Below are 21,193 nucleotides of genomic sequence, written 5' to 3' on the forward strand. Positions count from 1 at the left end.
TCTTCCCGCAGGCCTCAAGTCACACCTGAAGTAGGCATGGCCAGAAACACTGTTTAGGGTCTGTGCATCTTGTTCTTTCAGATTCCATATTTCCACAGGGTCACAAATGAAAAAGGGAGAAGTTAGGATTTCTCTAGTCTTTCCTGAGATGCTCAAAACTACCTATTTCTCTAAAACAGCCGAAGTCTCTGTTCCAGTCACCAAGATACAGACTCTACGTTTTAGAGGAACTTCGATGTTTACATCTGTTATGTAACAGATTTTGTAAAAATTGCCCTCTTGCCTCTACACCTGAGAAATGACGAAGTCAAAAGAGAACAATATTTACTGACAAATTGAGTGTGCAAACACCACTCCCCCCGCTCCCCCCCCATTCCTATGTCATGATGCTCCCTTAGATTTAGGGCTGCCATGTACAGGGGACAAGGAAGTTGTGGACTGCCAACATTATTTTCAGAAGGGAGACAGCATCTTTCAGGCTCTGAAGATAACAAGATATTATCATCTTATTATAGTTGTTTTCATTTCTGTTGATACTGTTGGCATTTCTGTTGATACTGTTGGCAGGTAAACTCGACTTCTTGTTTGGTAGTTTGTACCAAATTGATCAAGATCATGGTCTTGATAAAGGAATCTCTCTGTTCGAGCCCACGGTTTCTCATACAGGTTTACTATCTGACCTTCAGTGTATGTGCCTTACATAGGAATTGGCCATCTTTCAATGACTTCTTGAGCTGCTTTTGGGCATGTTACTTGTTCGTGTTGAGAATTGCAGTAGCAAATTAGTCTTTCTGGGTTTTTTCTTCTTGTATGTACCTTGATACTGAAAAGTGCTGACAGCGTGCAGCATGCAGATGCTTTATTCCTACTATGTTCTAGGCATAGCTTTTCATCTTTATGTATTTTTCAAGCTATTGATTCTTTGTTTTTAACATTTTCCTTGTGAATCTAACATTAAATATGCATTTAATAGGAATGGATACTTGAGGCTTTTCTAAGTTGTGTGTTTTGAAACACAGAAGGTGTGTCCTTAGTATAGACAGATTTTTCTTTAATTGCCTTTTTTTTCTGTTATAAGTTCTAACTCTAGTAAATACGTGTCTATAACTGGTGTCAGTTATAAATACATATTGTTAATAAAAGGTGACATTCAGTGTCTCCATAGTGAAATTTCAAAATATTGGGAAATTTAAATAACATACTTTCATGTCTTTATCCTCTGAATTCGTCCTTTCAGAATCTAAAAAACTAGAATGTTACTTGGTCAAACAGCAAGACCAGTGCAATTGCTAATCAGGTAAATATCTAGCTCTATCCTATGTTACAAGCAGGTTTATAAAAATAACAGCAAATTATAGGTTTCTTGTGACATATTTGCTATTGCGGAAGACGTTTCAATCCAGGCGTTTTTCCTATTTTAGAGCAAAATGCACATTCACTCTCACTGTGTATGTTTTTACTTCTCTTTTTAGATGAGTGATGGAAAAATAAACATGAAATGAAAGCATGTGGAGATAGTTTATATCTTTACAAGTCATCTAGGAAAGAGTGTAGAAAGAAGTGTTACTGTCGTTTCACAATACAAAGCACTTTTTCAACCTTCTTGGCTGTTTTAAGTGAATTTTTGTTTTGAACATACCAAACTCTGTGGATATAAACCTTCAGCTGCTTCAAAAGGAAAGGCAGATGCACTCATCACACTGTAGGTGTACTCTCTTTGAGATTACTGCCTGTGCATCTGTTTGACTTGTGTCAAATCAAAGGAGCAAAAACTGGTGCTGCAACCTCAGCTGAAGTAGCTGCCTGACCCACCAGCTAAATAAGCTGAGCCAGTAGGGTGGTGGGTGTGACTGAAATTAAGTATTTGCTTAGGAGTATGAGTAGGGTTTGGATTTAGCTATGCCCTTAATTAAAAATTAATCTAAAATATCAGTATTCAAGCAATGTGGCTGGTAAAAAACACATAGTATATTCCAGAAAAAGCAGTGCAACTGCTCTACAGATCGCCATCAAGTTTGGTTTGCTAATTTACTGCTTGCTTTTTTCTGATGAAACTGCTAGTAGGTAGGCCAGCCTTTGGGTGGGTAGAAATAAACTTCAGCACGAGTATTTAACATTAGCTCACCAGTTCATTTGTAGAGGCCATTGTTTTTTTGGAAAGGGTGTGGAGAGTTTAGTGCTAATTACTCAGTCTTAACTGCTCAGCAGGTGACAACAGAAGTAACTAAGGATTCATAAATAGATTTTTATGTTTTTCAAAGGAAGTATTTTTTTCAAGATTTTTATCAGTAACTTCTTTTTTACTGCATTTTGAACACATCATGTAATTAAATGGGAAGAAGGAAATGTTACACCAAAGTATAAAATCTATACATAGCAATTACAGGCTTGAAATTCATATGTATATAGTGTAATTAGGAATTATTTCACCAATTATAGAATAAGAGAACATAGTCTTGTTGCAGAGGAGTTTTGCCTGCTGCTCTGTGTGGTTATTTAGTAAAACATCACATTTGCCCAAAGTGCTGAAATAGTCTAAAATTGCATGTAAATTACACTGCAGCTTGATTTAGTTGTATTTGAAATGATGATGGATGGATGAAAGATAATGTGAAATTTGGTTTTGCTTGGAAAACTTCCGTCTTTTTATTTAACCTAAATGAAGTTATAATCTCTTCAAGGATGATACGTCCCAAATTCCTGCTTAATTTCTAATTTCAGCATTTGTTCAAAATCTCCAAAGAGGTTACAGAAAGTAATAGAAGTATGCGTGGGGAGATTGCTGTAGCTGATAATGGCCATCATGCTTTCTCTGTTTAGTGGCTGCATGTTTTAGTGGGTTCAGTTAAGCAGTGAAGTTTTCCACTCTCCCGCTTACTGCCCTGGGCTGGAGTCACTGCAGCTGTTCCTGGTGAAGTAAAATATTAAGTATATTTGCTGACTTAACAGTGTTTTCCGTTACCAAAGCAAAGGATTTTCCCTGATGTGTGTAGCCTTGTACCGGTATCTATGCTTCCTAGCAAAGACATATTCAACAGATAAACATTTCTACAGTGCTTCCTTGAAAAAACTGATGTACGGGCCTGACTTTTTCTCCTTATTGGAAAATATAGCTTAAAAGCAGGTTGTTTTTTTCTTTTGTGTTCTCTGTTTTAGGCTTTTAGGTTTTAATATGACAATTATGCTAAATAGAGTTGGGCTAATAAGTTTTTGGCGAATCATTCTCTAGAAGTTTGGTTCTGGAACAGATAAAATTATTTGTAATTTCTATCAAATTTACCAGCTAGTTTTAAATACTGTCAAAAGTTTAAGTGTGCACAAAGTAGTAAGGAGACGATGAGGCATTTTCTTTAAATATACTGTATTCTGCATCAGAAAAGAGATCTGAAGAAATGCTTCCCTCCACTTAGAAGGATGATCGCTGCCTTAAATAATGATACTTTATTACACTAATATTAAGATGGGATTTTTTTCTTTCTGTAAAGAGGAGTGGTATCACTAGTGAGGTTTAATTAATACAAATCATCCATTTTTCTGATCTAATGAGCTGCCTACCAAATATCTGAAAACTGCAAGATACCCACCAGCTGCTCTGGAGAAGTGGAGCAGGGAGAGGGTCCACAGAAGGAAGGAGTCTGGAAGTGGTTGACAGAAGTGATATATAAATGCTTGTCTTTAGTTCAGTTAGGACATCTTGTGCAGTCCAAACAAGGACTTTTCTGCTGCTGCTGCTTCACACTGATGAGAAAAAGCTTGCCTTCCACCCAACCCCTGCCCCGACCTCTAATTCTAATTTTTGATCTGAGTTTGGCTAGTAATTATTCACATAGCGTTGGTGTTTAGAGACTTTAAAAGTAGCTTAATGCCAAAAATAAGGGTAATCTTGGTAATAAAATCTTCCTCACTTATTGCTCCAAATTCATTCATGAGTGTTCTGACTTTCCATACTCTTTGGAAGATTTATGTCAAAGCTCTAGATTTTTTTGCCCAAGTACTACTTTTAAAACACAAATTTTTAATTAAAATCTGATTTTCAGATGGAAAGCCTGATTTCCTAGTCCAGTTTCTGTATTATGGAAGTAATGCATGCTCTTGAAACCGTTGCAATTACTTGTGTTTTTTTGCAGCTGACTTGACCTCAGTTAAATATTACACATTTTAAAACGCTTCCTTGTTTTTTAAATTGGTGCTGTTTTGAGTTGTGCCATATATCAAGATGAGTCTAGTGATGAGTAACAGCAGAAGGCAGAACAGGGAAAGGATTATTTCAATTCTGTTAATTTTTAGGCTGAGGGTTCTTCCTAGATTGTGTGAAGTTGGTTGTCTTGAGCAAGTCAATGATTTAAAGCTCCAGCAGTGTGGCTACCTGCGCAGCTTTGCATACAGAGGCAAGAGTTGTCTGTCGATTTGTGCATTTCCTTGCTTCCAAGAACCTGAGGAACAGGAATTTCTGCAAGGAAGACATTATGAGCAGTTTTACGTGGCAGGGCTTGGGAATACGTTTTCTTGTTTCTAAGTAGGTAAATGCCAAGACAGAGCTATCTACATTAGAAACAATTTATATATGCTTTTTTTCAGAGCAAGATGCGATCTCCACCTGCTTGCACTTACTTTGGACTTTTTCTAAACTGAAACGGCTCCAGGGACTTGAATCTGAAAGGTGCTGAGCATTCCTGACTCCAATCCATCAACCAGCATGCTTCTCGTGCAATGTTGCGTTCACAGCAGTGTGATTACTCATGTTTTTTTTCACTTTGTTCTAGCGCACGCTTTACAATGTTCAGTAGTTTCAATTTCATTATTGAATTTCATATATTCTTCCTCCTGCAAAGGGTTTTCTTTTCCTATTTTTGTCTCTGTTGTAACTGCCTGCCTCAAATGGTTTCTCTGTGTTCTGTGTGGATGAAAAGCTGGGTGGTGGTGATGTTTTGTATTTTCTTTCAGAATTTGCTACGGTGTTCATCCATATATGCCTAGTCTGTTCCTATTCCTGCTTTTTGCCATGCAAATTCTTTGGACTTTTTTTTTTTCCTTGGCAGAGGAGGGGTTATGATTTTAATATCTAGATGCATTCATTCAGTTCTCCAGTGTAATGGCTGATATACTGTGGTTTTGTCTAGTGTATTTTACTGAGATATTTTTTAGAATTCCTTTCATTAAGGAGTGTGCTTCTTCCATTCATTTACATGCCACATTCCTCTGTAGCACTGAATACCTAGGAACAATGGCAGCAGTGTTAATTAAAAGCTACGCATTAATGCAAAAAAGCATAAATGCCATTATGATATAGTGTTAAGTTCTAGCTGTTGTACTATGCTGACTGTCACAAAATTATTTGTCCAGTTTGGTGAATTTACATATTTTTATTAATTGGAAACTTCATTTATTTCATGCAGTGTTGCATGGAACATACAATACAGTTGTGAGTTCAGCCTTTGTGTACCCAGTGGTATATCTGACACAGTCTGCTTCCCAGGGGTCCGTACTGGGGCCAGTACTGTTTAAACTCCTCATTAATGACTTGGGACAGTGGGATTGAGTGAACCTCAGCAAGTTTGCTAGCAGTGCCAGATTGGGGAGGATAGATGAGATGCTGGAGGGTAGGACTGTCATTCAGAGGATCCAGCCTTCACAGGCTGGAAAAATGGGCTAGCAGGAACCTCCTGAAGTCCAGGGAAAACCAATGTGAAGCCCTGCACCTGGATGGAAGGCAGCTTCACAGATGAAGACCCAAAGATCTTAGCGGACATGGAGTTGAGCAAGAGTCAGCAGTGTGCCCTTGTGAGAAATACTAATCCCATGTTGCATGAAATTAATAAAATCATAGCACTAGGAGCGCATGCTTACATGGTGAGAGACAATGGACACAAGCTGGAGCAAGGGAAATTCTGATTAGATATGAGGAAGAAATACTTGCTGGTGGAGTGAGTTAGGCTTTGGATCAAAAGTGCTGTGAAATCTTCATCCTTAGAGACAGTCAATACGTGACTGAACAAGACCCTGAACAGCCTCATCTGACTTTAAAGTTGGCCCCGCTTTACAAGGGACTTGGACCAGAAGACTACCAGAGGTCCCTGATGATCTAAATTGCTCTAACTATGTATTTAAAGTATGATTGCCTTAATTGTTTCAAAGGCACTAGTGGCGGCGTCTGACTAGGCGTGCAAGCTAAATTGTATGACTGTGCAAACTTTTCTTAATAGAGGTTTGTCAGAGCGCCAGCAACAGCTGAAACTGAAAAGGTAGGGGATTATCAATATTTCAGTAGTTTAGAGGCATGTCCAAGCTGAAATTTAAACAGATCTGTTTTTATTTATTTCTTTTTATTGCTGTCATTCCTGCCTATTTCTGTAGTGGCTGGCTTTTTTACACTAACAGATTGGATCGAGTTGCCAGCACCTGCAGAACAAGGAGAGAGAGAATTCCCTGCCCTGCTAAAAGACATGTTTTTGAATAACCTTTTCTAGTTTGGAGAAAAAAAGAAAAGAAAGGGGGGAGGAAGTAATTTTTAGGGTCCGTTGTATTGAAAAAAGAAAAAAAAAAATTAAAGAAAAAAAAAAAGGTGCATAAACCAGACGGTTTTATTTAAAGCATCCAAAGCTGATAAGGGAAAAAAATGCGGATACAACACACAGGCTGCAAATGCAGTTCTCATGATTTAAATCTGGAAGGCTGTACAGTACATCTGTTTAACATCTTGCAGTTTCAAGAACTCTGCCTTGAAAACCTTCTGTCACAGTGACACATGAAATAAAAGGTTATGTTATGACTTTCAGATGCAAACCTGTAAAAGGTTTATCTAATAGCATACCATCTTTTATTAACCCATTGCTGCTGCTCACCTATAACTCTTTTGCCTGCATTTTTGGGAGAGATTCTACTGTGTAATGAAAAGAAATGTCAACTCAGGCTGCAAAAATAATTCTGTAATGGCATTAAATGACTTATTTGCCGTATGTAAATGGAAATTTTACATATCTGTATGCCTCCTCATCTGTTTTCTCTGTTGCTCTTAATACTATTCAGGTATATTTTTCTTTTCTTTTATTGAAGAAATGGAACAGGTCATTCTATTTCTGACGTAAACTTTGAGAACAATTAGAGTGGCACAGAATAATTTGAACAGTTTCGAGATTAATGATGCCATAAGGGATAAAATACTAGAATGGATTAAAAATCGTATTTTTGATTCAGAGGTCCAAGTTTAAGGCTATGAAGTTAAAAGAAAGAAGGATGTAATGGTTGCCTTCTCACTAATATTTACCATATCTGCATGTCAGATTTTGAAAAAAGTATCAACCTTTGCTCATAGGACAAATCTATAGTATAAAAGTTGTGTTGTCAAAATCCTGATGTGTCAAGCTGTGCTAGGAAATGTTCATCAGGCTAGGCTGAAGTTTGCTTAGGTATAGAAAACGTATTTAGTGCAAGAGTGGTTCTTCAGGGTCCTACACATCCATTACCTAGGAGCCTAGTGCAAAATAGAGGGGGTGCTAGAATCCATTTACTGGAAAATTGCTTTTAACCTCTTGAAACAGCATTTGGGGCAAAGTGCCCTGGCTCACCTGCCCCTGCCATATTAGTACCAGTATTGCTCATTGAGTCAAAGAGAAACGAGGGGCTTTACTGCCTGGAGATGTTTCATACCTTGCCAGGTCAGGTTGTGCAAACTTTCACCTAAACTTGATGGTTGAAGTGTCTGGTGGTTCCAAAATCAGAGTGTGGAGTTTGATTGTAGTGCTTGTCACCTCCACGTTTTTTGGGAGGTGACTTTGGTGAAGTTATTCAGCTAGGTAGTGCTGTGGTTTCCATATTTACAAAACACGGAGAGTATTTACCTTGCTGACATGTGCTTTATTCATTGTCCACAAAGTACTTTAGAGATCCTTGGTTGAAATTTCAGTGAGCGCTGCTATTTAATATGTTGAAGTGTGAGTTGTTGGCTTTCTTTTACAAGGCACAGATGCTCCCCAAGAAACAATGGTAATTTCTTTACCTCAAGGAGCTGATGCCACGCATACAGCAGACACATCACAACAGTGAGCTCTGCTGTATGACCTACAGTGAGTGGGTGTGTGAAACAGAGAGAGATAGCATTTCCTTCATAGACATACACACCCTCTGACCCAGACTAGAGAAGAATCTGCTTTGCAGAAGGTTTGCTTCAAGGGATTTTCCACATGTATTTTATTATGTTAAAGCTGATAGTGGTGACAAGTTGCACATTAAGTAACCATTTCTTCAAAAATGTGCTGTTTATATTCTCTTTAGGAAAAGTGATGTAATACTGGGTTTCTCAGATAAACAAAGTCATTTGGTTATAGAATATGTTACTATTGCATACGAACCTTGCTCTCATCTGCCCAATACCTACTCATTTTAGGCCTCTGGCTTTATAGAATGATTACTTGCATGTTTAGGGACAAATGTATTCATATTCACTAAGTTAGTAGCCAGTGGTTTCCACCAGGGAAATAAGTTTAGTATGCTGTTAGTAATTTGGTTTCGAAAATATCGGCAAGATCCTCAACATAAGAGTCAGTGAAACATGTGGTCCTAATCATTCCCTTAAAAAGGAGACATGGTCTATTTTCCATTAGGAATGGTGCTTACAGCAAATGAGTAAATACAGAATGAAATTTACACATGTAGTATAAGTTTAGCGTGTGTGTATGCATTCAAACATGCATGTACATGTGTATGCTTAGGCATACTCCCAGTGAGCGTAACACGATGACTGCTGTAACACAGCCAAGCTCAGAGAACAAGTTGGTTGGTAGAAGAATTGGAAAATGCAGCTGTTTTCAAATTATTTTTTTTCTTCCCGCCCCCCCCCCCCCCCCCCCCCAGCCAGCAAAGTTCAAAACTTAGAGTTGCATTACGTAATTGGCATAGAGGAGCTACAGTAAAATTTCCTGTAGAAGTGTTGGGATTTTAATGTAGCTCTTACTCAGAATGGAGTTCCTACAGCCAGGACCACAGCCTCCAGTTGCTGCGCCAGTATAGAGAATCGGAGTAGCTGGACTGGTCATACAGAGCATGGCACTGGAGAAGGGAAGGACCGAGAGCTGCCCTACTTCGTAGGAGCTGTTTCATCCCACTGACTCAGGAGGGCACCGAGGGGCTTCCTGCGTGTGCCTTACCCTCTCCCCTCTTTGAAGAACCGGCCCGAGGGGGTGTACTGGGAGGCAGAATTTCAGCCCGGTCTCTCCCGGGCCTTTGGGCGGCCTTCCCGCCGCGGCGCGAGGAGCCCGCTGGTGCCAGAGCGGCAAAGCAGAGCCCTGCTCCCCGTCCCTCGCTGTTGGGCGTTGGAGCGGGGGACTGGGGCTTGCTTCCAGTTCCTCTGGTTTGAGCTAACTCTGTCATACCTGGTGCTCTAGCACTCACAAGGGAACGACTAGGGGAGAAAGCAGGGCTTGGTTCTGCCTTGAGCACATTGTAGGTAGGCCAGGTGCAAAGCAGAACTGTGAACTACAGCTTTTCTAGAGGAGCACTCTTGCTCGACTTTTTCAGCTGATTCTGTTTCTGAGGTGGCCTGTTCAAAGCTGACTATTTGAAAATATTCCTCCTCTTCTGATGCTGCCACGAGCAGGATCTAACTTACAGATATGCATATAGATTGGGATAACAAAACTGTGACAGGACACAGGGGGCTCCTTCATTGGCTTCTAGGCTAATGTCTGTATTGTTACATCTTTAATCGCTCCTGGGCATTTCTTTGTCTTTTAATCTGTATAGACCACTACATACAATCTCACTAACTGCTAACCAGGAACTTCCAGAGTAGTATATTTGGAAGACAGCAATTCACACTGATGAAGGCTAAAATTTCATTCCCAGAATTTTGGAAGTCGCTGAGGAAAGGAAGTTTCCCTTTCTTTCACAAGCACTGAAGCTGCTTCATATTTGTCTATAAGTAAATCTATGAGCTGGATTTACTTATAGTTTAGCTTATCATTCTCATACACTTTTTTTCTGTGATTGGAAAAAAACTCTGTATTTTTCATTTAAGATATTTCCCCCCGTCCCCCAAATTGTATATTAATTATGGTTTTCAGGAACAGCTTGATTTTCCATGTACCAGTGTGAATTTCTGTCTTCCTCTCCCCTCTTGTGAGCTTTCTACTTCCAGATTTATTGGCATGCTGAACCTGGCATCTTTGGAATGGGTAGATCCGAGGCTGCAATATTAAAATTTTTTAGGGGTCACTGCTTATGTTGTGATTCCCCTCCCCAAATGGAGTTTCATGGCACAGACTCCAAGCCATGGAATGGGCTTTGTTTTGCTGTGGTCTTTTCCTTTCCCACACAAGCACTATATTTCTCCTGAAGGGCAACTCTAACAGGTTTTTTTAAGTCGAACTTCTTCCTCACAAAGCTTCATTGCTGCAGTGTGGTGTAATTTAGATGTGAAAGGTGTTGCTCTGATGACACATCCTTACAGAGGTGGCATATATAGTACAGTTTCACAGCTGGGCTCTTGATATAAACCCACCCTTTTCTATTTGTGTTTCAGCTTGAAGGAGCAATTGTAACGCACATCAGTTCCTATCTTTAATCTAACAAATCATAGAGCCACCATACACCCATGTCAGGTACCATCGTTGCCTGACCTAGTTTAAAGATATAGGATATGTTTACCTGTCTTGCAGCTGCACTGCAAGCTTCACTGTGGACATGCATTCCCTGTGTTACGTTTCAGAGGCTGAAGTCATCGTTACCTTAACGTTCTCGAATTTCTGTTGCATTTATGTAAAGTCCTGCATCTGGCACTTTTGGCACGGGTTAGAGTTATGCAGATTTTCCTGCCGATTGTCAAGATAAATCTCTGCCTTTTTCTGACACTTGTTGGATTGTCATCATTGATCCCCAGTCTTGTGTATTATTCATGGTCTTGTTTTCAGATGAGGGAGGACGTTAACTCAGAAAAATAAATGTGTTCGTATAAGGTTCACTCAAGTCAACATTTCCCGTTCAAGAAAACTGCTTGGGCATGGCCATAACTTTGACAGGGCTTTCAGCATGTACTTAAAATACTTAAATGCTTTAACTGGACAGGAACGGACTAAATCTTTCCTGAATCAGAGCCATAATTTTTGATGTGTCAGATACACGACCTATTGCAGAATCTGCTTTGACAGATGGATCTAGGTAATGTGAAAGCCACAGAATGGCATATTTGTGAGGAAGCTGAGTGTTTCTTCTCATATTTGCTTTTTTCCCCTGTGTTCATCCCGCAAATAGCATTTACCACTGCTTACTTTTTTAATATATGTATACATATATATGTGTGTATATGTAAAGTTCGTATATATGTGTGCATATCTATAAAAAGTAGATTTCTCTGCTTGCCTGTTACTAGAATGCTAGCTGTGCTATAGCAGAAAATTTATTTTCCCTTTATTGTTTAGTGTGAGAATGTACAGTGTGCGAACGAACCCTGAACGATTGTATTTTAAAGCAAACTGTTATCGTCTCATCTTTCCAGAAAGAGTAAGATTTAATGTGGAAGTCATACATGTTCTCCTTCGTTGCCGGTAGTGTCTCATTTGAGAGTATCTGTCCCAGATTCCAGTTACCTGTCGCTGGGCAGACTGCAGCAGAGGGTTAACCAGAAGTTAAGGTATACAGCAGTAGATGTGAACTGTTATCCGTCTTAGATGCATGGTAGAAATACCTCTTCGTATAGATTTGTCCCTGAAGTTTAGGAGATTGAGGTAGTAGATAGTCTGTGGAAGATCCAAATGTTTTGCAGGCTTCATCTGAATACCCACCGTGAGTTAAGTTAGTTCAAAGGCATCTGAAAGAGGCCGAGCACCTGATTTTCAGAGATGAGATTTATAGGGGAAGGTGATAGTTTTATTAGATGAACTAATAAACTTAGTTTGAGGAAACCTTTAAGGAAAATGCATCCTGAGTCCCTGCTGAATTCAGTAGAAGCTGGCAATGTTCTGTTTCTCAAAATCAGACCATACTGTTGCAGATTAAAAGTGAGACACACATTCAGAGGAAAGATGCTTTAGGGCACATGCTTCACAGTCTAAGGCCCGTGGGCAACATGTTGCCCTCAAGAGCCTTGCTACTGGTAAGAAAAAGTGAAAAATGAGGGAAATGTTCATAGAGAAGTATATTACTCTTGTAGCAGGACAGTTTTTACTGAAAAAGTGCAAAAGTTCCCTCCGTATTAATTTTTCTGCTTTTGTTGTGCAGACAATAACCAATATTTCAATTTACTTTGCCTAGTTGATATTCAGATTACACTTATTACAGAGCATCAAAGTAAGAGGACGATCTTTGATGTTGATCAGTGCCATTGGATAACATGTACACTGGGGGAAGCGTGGCAGGCCCAGTTGGTGGTGAGAGCAGAACGGGGGGTTGTACCCAGTGGCTGGCTTTTCCCTCTGAAGGCTGTGACACAGATTGTGTTCTGTTCCGCCCTGAGTCCACGTGCAGAGGTTTTCTTTTTTGAGTGTGTGGAAGGGGTGAGGTAAAGTACCTTGCTCGCTGACACAAAAATTGTTAAGTTTGCATCACATTGACCATGGCCAAGAGCACGTGAGGAGACTGAGGAGCATCTGACGTGCAGTAACTCATCATCAGTTGAAAAGATTTCAGTATGTCAGTGAGAAGACATTTTTTATCTTTTTTTTTTTTTTTTTTTCCCCAAGTACTAGCTATGCAATTCGTATAACCTTTTGACACAGAGAATTTAGGAAGGCCATTGTTTTTCAAAAAGCAGTCATGAGATCTCTCTGACTCCATACCTAGAATGGCACACACAAAGGAATGTCAAAAAGGAAGGAAAATGACTTCGTCCTGCAATTGTGTCAATCTTAAATTTAAAACCACCTTTTTCTTGGCTATGGTTGTGAACTCAAAAACCAAATTTCCAAAGCTTCTATTATGAAATCTTATCTAGAAGCCATATAGTACTACTAAATAACCCAAAATATGGATGATTAGTGTAGAAAATTTCAAAGACAAAGTTGAAAGTACATAATGTACTACTTTTTTCTCTGTTATCAAACAGTTGTTCATGATTTCCCACTTTACTGTTTTGACACCTATGTTTGATATCAGCATATGTTTTAGAATGAAATAGTCATCCCTATAATATCATTTATCAGTTCCCTAGCACTTTATATCTGTACATCTCAAAGCTCTCTGCTGAAGATGTATCAGTATCCCTATGTAACTTATCAGGAACTGGAAGCACTGGGGCACTGGACTGACTTCACATCAGGCATGTGGTTGTTAGGAGAAGAAATGGGATCTCCTGTGTTATATGAGAACACTGCTTCAATTTTTTTTGTACTTTTAGGATTCCGGGAAGGTACAGGATATTTCAAGATTTTTATTTGTTGTGGTTTTGCTTGTTTGGTTTTTGCTTGGTGTTTTTTTTTTTTTTTAGTCTGCAAACTGGTCAGTTTTTAAACCAGCAAGGTCAAACTGCTGTGAGCTGAAATTTTGCCAAGTATCACTGATTTTGATTGTTCGTGTAGTAAAACACAGTGGTTTAATTTTGGGTTTTACCATTTCTTTTCAAGTTTTCTTGCATCTGAAGCTTGAAGCAAAACAAGAGAGATTGAAAAAGCTAGCAGAAAGAGTGATTGGGGAATAAAAATACCCAAGCCTCACTCAACTTTATAGTATACCTTTCTGTTGGATAAAGAAAGTGCAAGCAGTATGCAAGTGAATCAAAACTATTCAGCAGAGAATTCTGTCTTCTCAGTTCATGTCATGAAGCAAATAAAGAGAGAGTGTGTTATGACAACTCTGTCAGGCAGTGACTGATTTTTAACTTTTTTTTTTTTTTTTACATTTTATTTCTTTACTGTATTTGAATTGAGACTTTCAAATCTACTTTCCGATGAAAACCAGTTTCTCAAGGACTTGACTTGACTGTCTAACGCTGGACTGAAACAAGCAGCCTGTGCTTGGCTTTTGGCTAATACATCACATAGTGCTGAGATGATGCTCCTGTCCAGCTGGAAATATTCAGTTCGTTGTTCATCCATCGTGATCCCGATGTGTCATGGGGGTTGCCCTGTTTGTTCTATTTCTGTTTCTTTCCCTTTGCCTGCATGGTTAAATAGCTGTAAGTGCATAAATGATAACTGGGGCTTTATGCTCTTACATACATCTGTCTGTGCGCTGTTCTTATCAGTAACACTCCTTTAGGGGGAGGAGAGGAGACTGTACCTCGTTCTGAATCATAGTCTGGCTTCCACTGGGTTTGCATCCTGCTCCCTTTTCTTCTTCAGGCTATCAAATTTTTCCCTTCCTTCAGGGGTTTGTTTGCTGTATTTATTTTCCAGTTTAGCAGTACAGACAGATTATTACTGCATGCTATTTAGGGGACTGTGGTATCTGATGGATTAAGCATAAATCTGCCTGGGAACACTGTGGGTTCTGAACTGGTTCCGAGGGTGATGTACTGTTCGGCATTAGGAGAATCACTTAACAGTGCAGCCCAAAAGGTAAAAAGGTGTGTGTGTTAACATAAGAAAGAACATACTAATTTATGATGAGATGCTAACTGAAGATGTGGCAGTGTGTAGTTATTTATGTTTTGAGGTGGGAGGAAACGTAAGATAAACGCTGGGCATGATTCTAGGGTTAGCTCTTGTCATTAACGTGGTACCATTGATAAGAGCTTCATAGTCTTCAGTGTAACTTTGCCATGTGTTAACTACAATTCATGAGCAATTGGAACATAACAATATTATTCTTTATGAAGATATGAACAATTAATTTGAAATACAGTTTTCCTGTTATAAACTATGTACATAACTCATAACTCAGTTATGTTATCAGAATTTATACTTACATATTTATTCATGTGTATACATCATACTTATAATATTATCTTTAAAATTTGTGGCAGAGAAGAAACAAGATTAATTTCTTGATGTGAAAGCCTCTCAAATTCAGTGGAGAGGGGGATTGTTTGGTGGAATTTTTATTTTTTTTTTTTTAGGGAATAACGATCTGTCTCGTTCTCTCTATTACATTCTTCATTTTCATGAAGCACATAGGTTTTTAAGAACTATGAAAATTATTACTTCTAATTTTATGCAAAACCAAGGTAGATCAGAGAGCAGATAATTAATTCAAATAATTTGGTTCCCAAATTTATTTCCTCTGCTAAGTTTTCATGAGAAAAAAGAAAATTTACAACCAGTGTAAATGAGTCATTTCCCCTACAATAGAAATACAGCTAAATCCTGACTTCTGGAGGGTACTCTATCAGATATTGGTATTAACAGTTTGAATAATGTCCTGCATATGTTCACTAGTTGGGTAATACCAAAGGAAGGAAGCGGTGCATAGTTGCATACTGAGTACGAAAACAGAAGGAAGAGAAAAAATTATAAATGCGTGGCCTGTGCCAAATTTATGCAAGAGATGAGTTTAAGTGCATTATTGATTGCTAGCATAGATTTATAACTTAGTTGCCAGACATTGTATAGAATTAGTATGTTAGCAAAAGTGTATATGATTAAATACTTCTAGCAGTCTGTAAGTGTAGGACATAACAAAACTTCAGTGGTAACCTTTTACATTACTAATTCTAATATGCTTTAAACCTTTAGGCTGCAAATTGGTGCATTTTCCTCGTGCCTTCGAAAGAAGAGATTAATATAAGGCTCTGGTGCACTTAATTAGTAGCAAATCAGCTTTTGTTATGCTTTTTAATATTACACAGCAATCCAACTGAAAGAGGGGGAAAATTGTGGGTAAACATGAATAAATAAGTGATTAGATTATATGAAAATTGTTTAGATTCTTATGGAAGTTTCTGTAATCTGCTAATGGCAGTAAGTACAGTTTAATTACTAATGCCAAAAAAGGAGGCTGAACATGGAAGGGAGGGAATTTTTCTACTTGTTACCACTTACGATTTCCTAAAAGCTATCCATATGGGTCCACTTGGTCTGGACTTATAGGCAAGTTGGTCTCTAGCCAGATGCTCCATCTCCTTGAGCTCACACCTCTCTATAGAGCTCTAATGTTCCCCTGAAGAGTACTTTTTTTTCTTTTTTTAAACTCTCTAATTTAGATTTGGCAGTTGAAGCATGATGGCGATTGAATGTTTTGAGAACGAGCAATAAATAAAGCTTTAAAACTTCCATTGTTTTGTCTCTCAGTTGCTGTGCTATGCAGTTGCATAAGCATCCGTAGACTAATGTAGTGGAAATCAGATTGGATTACATCTGCTAAGGTCACATTTTGGTTAAGATTGCTTTCCTTTATTTTTGGGGATTTTTTATTTTTTTTTCCCTTTCCTCCAAAGCTCCAGCTATCCTCATTTGTATCATAAATAGAGAAATATAAAGGAGGAGTGCTTTATTTTATGAGACAATGTCCAACAAGGAATTGGTTGAATAAAGAAGGTAGGGTTTGGCTAATCTGAACAACATACTCGTAATGAAACATGATTTCTTCCCCCCCCCCCCCCCCCCCCCCGTATGAATAGCACGTAATTCTCCTCTTGTCTTCCACCATGGTAACCTGTTGTTGTGCCTCTGCCTGCTCAGTGTTTGATCTACATGTCACAGGGCTCTTTCAAACTGTGCAAGCGCCAATAAGCTCCAGAGATTTGTGCCTCTTCGTCAAAGCAATCTAACAGGGTAAAAAAGCCGCTGTATTGCAAAAAGCACAGGGTATCTCTAAGGTGGCAGTGTGTTCTCCACCCTCCTGCAAGAGCTTTGAAGGCAGCAAAGGAGAGCGTGTGGGTTTTTTGACTACACGTAGTGACCGTAGCTGAGTCACAGACTCACTTTGAACGTCCTGGTGCTGATGCTGGGATTGTAACAATGCCGGGAGTTGCTCGTGGGGTACAGAGCCAGGGCTGAGAGAAATCACGTGCAGATCACTCTGCGGGAGGTGGGCGTTAAGGGTGTGTGTGAAAGACAGGAGGGTTTCTGTCTGGTTGCTTATTCCACTCTGGTGTGAGGTCGAGGTTGACTGTGTAGATCTCCAAAAGTGGAAAAATGCTTGGATGACATAAGTCTGCAAAGCAATACACACCAAACAGCATTCAACTGAAATCAGATCACAGAGCGTGGGCACGTACAAAATTATCCATACTCTCCCAAGTAATTGCTAAACTGTGTTCATCTGTAGATTTGCATGAAGAAACCCAGAAATACTCCTTAAAAAAATACGTGGTAAAGATTTATTTTATCTGATTCATACTCAAGATCAAAACTGGGAATCATCACGTTCCTTTAGCCTTAATATTCTCTAGAATACTCTAGTGTACTTATTCAACCCCAAAGGGTAAATGTTAAGCATTATTGCATTATTATCATGAAAATTTGGATCATTTTCCAAAATATTTATACTCTACAAAGTTTGCAAAACCATACTGGTAATTTCATAACATACTTTCTTATAAAGTTTCTGACCTTTTCTTCTTCTGACTGTACTCTAACAACCATTCTTATAGTATTCTGGGAATTCTCTTTTTTGTTTTATTTAGAAGCAGGAAATGCACGTTAATTTTGAAGGGGAGGGAGAATGATTACGTTTTCTAAAATTCCAGAAACAGTTCAAATCAAGGTTTGACTGAGAATTTTTGATTTCCTTTTTCTTCCCTTTCTTTCAGGAGTCTAGTTGGTTTGAAAGACAGTTTGGAGTTGGAGCAGATTATGGCAGCAGGGGGTCGCGGTGTCCTACAACAGAGGGAGGACAGGTCGAATATGCGCTATCGCGTTCCCCCGCGCATTGTGCGGGCAAATACAGCCTTCACACTTTCCATTTCTGTCTCTCAACAGATACTACCGAAGGGATGAACTGGGTGTTCTCGATGCTTTGTTTTGTTCCGTCTTCAGCCAGCGTTGCCTGTGCTTTCACGGCTGTGTTCTAGAAAATGTTTGTAGTTTCACTGTGCCATCTCTTCTGCTTTTAGCCACTGCGGACCCTGGAGTGTTCAAAGCTTCTTGAGGTTAATTATATTAAGCAGCTACAAATCTTGTTAGAGACTAAAACTGCTTTGAGTGAAAAAAATGATTTTTTTTTTTTTTTTTTTTTCCTGACAAGAAAGCCGTTGGCAAAAGAAGTGACAGTAAAGCTTCATAAGTGTTTCATTCTAACATGCCATGTGGATGCTTTTATTCTCAAAGGCAGCCATTTTGTGGTTTCCCTTTCAAAGGGACTAAGTGAAACAATATAAAGATGCACTGTTTGAAGTAAACATGTCTGCAGAGGGAGCTACTATTCAATAATTGATTTTTTTTTTTTTTTTTTTTTTTTGACAGTTAGTGGCCTTTTTTCTCAAACCCTAAATCTTCATTAGCATACCATGCTCCATCTTTGTTCAGGACAGATTTTCATTTTGCATTTCTTTATCGTGTAAATCTGACCACGGAAGGTTTTGCCACCTGTGGGCTTGACTTGTGTTTCAGTAGCGCTATCGACTTGTAGTGACCATGGGAATCAGGTGAAGGCTCCAGCTATGTGAGTGAAGGACATCTGGTCATCTACACGGCACAAGACTGTGGTTACTCCTAAGTGTTGAAATAGTGGAGGGGAGGTGCAGGGTAAGAAAACACCAGGACAGATAACTGAAACATCTGATATGCTGTCAGGTTGAATTGACACTTCCTTTATTTCAGGACTAAAGGAAAATGAGGGGAGACCAGAGGTATTCCCAGTAGTTTTATTGTCTTTGTGCTTGATTATTTAAGGGAAGAAAACCCCATTCTTCTAATAATTTCCAGTGATTTTATATTCCGTAAGATTATCCTCTGTATGTGGAAGGACTCTGTGGCAAATCAAGAAGCAAATGAATTTTCATTCTGAGGTTTTAAAATTGCCTAGGAAAGATGGATTGATGGATATAGACTACCACTGTTGAACAGATCAGAAAAAAACATTTAAAAACAATCCCAGGCCTCAGAAAAGCTCCAACTTTACTGTCTGAACTCTGTGCACATAAATAATAAGCTTTTGTTAAAGCCCTAAGGCTGCTAGGTAAAAACTGCAAATCCTGATAAATTAGTTGTAATATATAGTCCTCAGAATAGATGACTACAGACTTGGAACTGAAACATTTTAGCAGTCCATTAGCCATTTTTTTTCTCCTGAATTCAGAGGAAAAGCACATCAGTCACAAAAATATATACTATGAATATTTCTTAAAATGCAAGAGAATTTCTTTCCCACTCTGGAAAGGGCTTTGAAGAATGTTGGTATCGGCCCTTATTTTGTTGGCCGCTGGACTCTATGCTAGCCTGGCAGGATTTAGGGTTTTTTTCTACTGTATGTGGAATCTTCTAACTCCTTTTTTTCCTTAACCAAGAACCTTCCAGTACAACATTACATAAAGTGACTAACATCTGCCACGTGTTTTTTGTTCTTTACCTTCTGTTGAGGAAGAGATTGGTATCTTAAGAATAAAGTACTATTTGATATTTTTGCTTTTGGACGTGTTTATTTTACTTTATGTGTATCTTGGGGAGGTAAGGTCAAAGAAGTTTGGTTTCACAGGTGTTGGAAAGTGGTGAAGAGGACTGGAGTCCATCTATTTAGCTTCCACTGACTGACATTCTTGCTAACTTCAGGTTGTAACTCTAATTCTTCGTGCCTTCTGTCCCCATTAGTTTCAGGCTGAATAGTGCTGAACGCTGCTTCATGCGTGAAGTCTGTACAGGTATAGATCTTGGGACAGTCTAGAGCAATGGAAACCCATGGCTTTTGTGTTACAGACACAGGAGGAGGAGAAGTGGCATAAATGTACTGGAAAATCTCATTTAGATACTACTTTAGGTTAATGGAAGCGATCACAAGCTGTGGACTGCACAGCCAGCTGTTTGGAGATGGTTCTGCTTCTCTAAATGCCAGTGCTGGTTTTACAGCAAACTTTACATAACAAGTGCCAAGGCCTCTGATTCACTTTTTAACTGGTCACAGCAGGTCTGTCATACTTCTGTCACGCTCGTACAGAAACTCGTCCTGGCAACACTTCGTGTCTGGCACGTGCTGCCAAATCTCATGGTCTGTCATCTCTTTTTTTTCAGCCTATGGCAGAAGTCAGAAAGGGATTGTAAAATTACCCTTCTAGCTGCAAGTGTACGTGGCTGGATTCTGTACAGCATCTGTCAGAGTTTGGCTTTGTATTTTAATGAGAATATTGATTTATCTGAAAAGATAGGAAAGGCATTCCTTGGATGGATTTTGAAAAACCCAATTGTGATTTTTTTTTTTTTCCAATGCCTTTGAAGCTGCTGCTTTCCATGCCAGAAGTTTTCTCCAGATAAAGCCATAGTTCTGGTTTTGAAATTCAGAATCAATAAAATACAATCTGCAAAAAATAACCAAATAGGATTAAACATTGTGTTCTTAAGTCCACTCGTAAAGCTTATTTTGATAAGATTGGTGTATAGGGAGTGATTACTGAAAATGTTAAAGTCAGTTTTTAGTAGACTTAAGACAGTTTCAAATGAGGTGTTACTGTGATACCCCTGCAAAGTGAATGCTGCTTGTTGTTCAGCGTTGATGTTGATGGATCTCATTCTGTAAAAGCATCTGCCTTTGCAGTTCTGACTTCAGGGTGGGAGGCCGCCTCTTAAAACCTTTTAATCCAACTGATCATTAAAGACGAACTTTGTCATTCCTAGGTCTTTCAGTTGGCTCTTGTTCAGTTTCAGCTCATATTATATTCATATTTAGGGGACGTATGTTAGACTGCACAACAGTAACTACCTTGTAAGAGGTCTCTTTGTAAACAGGGAGTGGATCAGGGTGCTATTTGCTTCCCCTGTGTTTTCATTTCCCCGCTGGTCTTTCAGCTATTGCCAGACTCTTTTCAGTTCAGTGCTAGTATAGGACTTGGAAGGGATCATTTTCAGTGGTGGATTTGTATCATAAATTTGGATGATCATGTTTTTTCCTCCCCCCCTCCATGTTCCTGTAATATGAAGGTGATACTTCAACACAAAACGGAAGAGTGAAGCTAAGTATTAGTACAACTTTCCCTAAAAAATAGACGATTTTCCAAGTATTTATAGATATGGAGCTTCATTTGACAGAAGTCACGCCAAGGCACTCGTTGACTGTGTAACTAGCTGTGAGGTAGAGGAACAGAGACGAAGAGGTTTCAGGCTGTCATCTGAAAGGGTAAATTGGATATAATTCAGATAGAGTGCACTTTTAAGTTTTGACTGAAACCAGTTTTGTCAGT

The 21,193-nt window shown here is 39.0% G+C and overlaps 1 protein-coding gene across 8 annotated transcripts in view; it reads left to right on the forward strand.

Moving 5' to 3' along the window:
• The window catches only part of SUGCT (succinyl-CoA:glutarate-CoA transferase), a 332,431-nt gene that overhangs the window by 155,785 nt on the left and 155,453 nt on the right, over positions 1-21,193 (forward strand). The window contains exon 13 of one of the 8 annotated variants that reach the window (XM_042806310.1): positions 4,579-6,962. The exons of the other annotated variants lie outside the window; for them this stretch is intronic. Within the exon in view, the coding sequence (XP_042662244.1) occupies positions 4,579-4,632 (54 nt within the window). The 3' untranslated portion in view covers positions 4,633-6,962. Of the gene's footprint in view, positions 1-4,578; positions 6,963-21,193 lie in introns of those variants that run through there. 8 annotated transcript variants of the gene reach the window in all.

Source organism: Tyto alba, unplaced genomic scaffold (genome assembly GCF_018691265.1).
Source record: "Tyto alba isolate M040663 unplaced genomic scaffold, T.alba_DEE_v4.0 Super-Scaffold_46, whole genome shotgun sequence".
Taxonomy (NCBI): domain Eukaryota; kingdom Metazoa; phylum Chordata; class Aves; order Strigiformes; family Tytonidae; genus Tyto; species Tyto alba.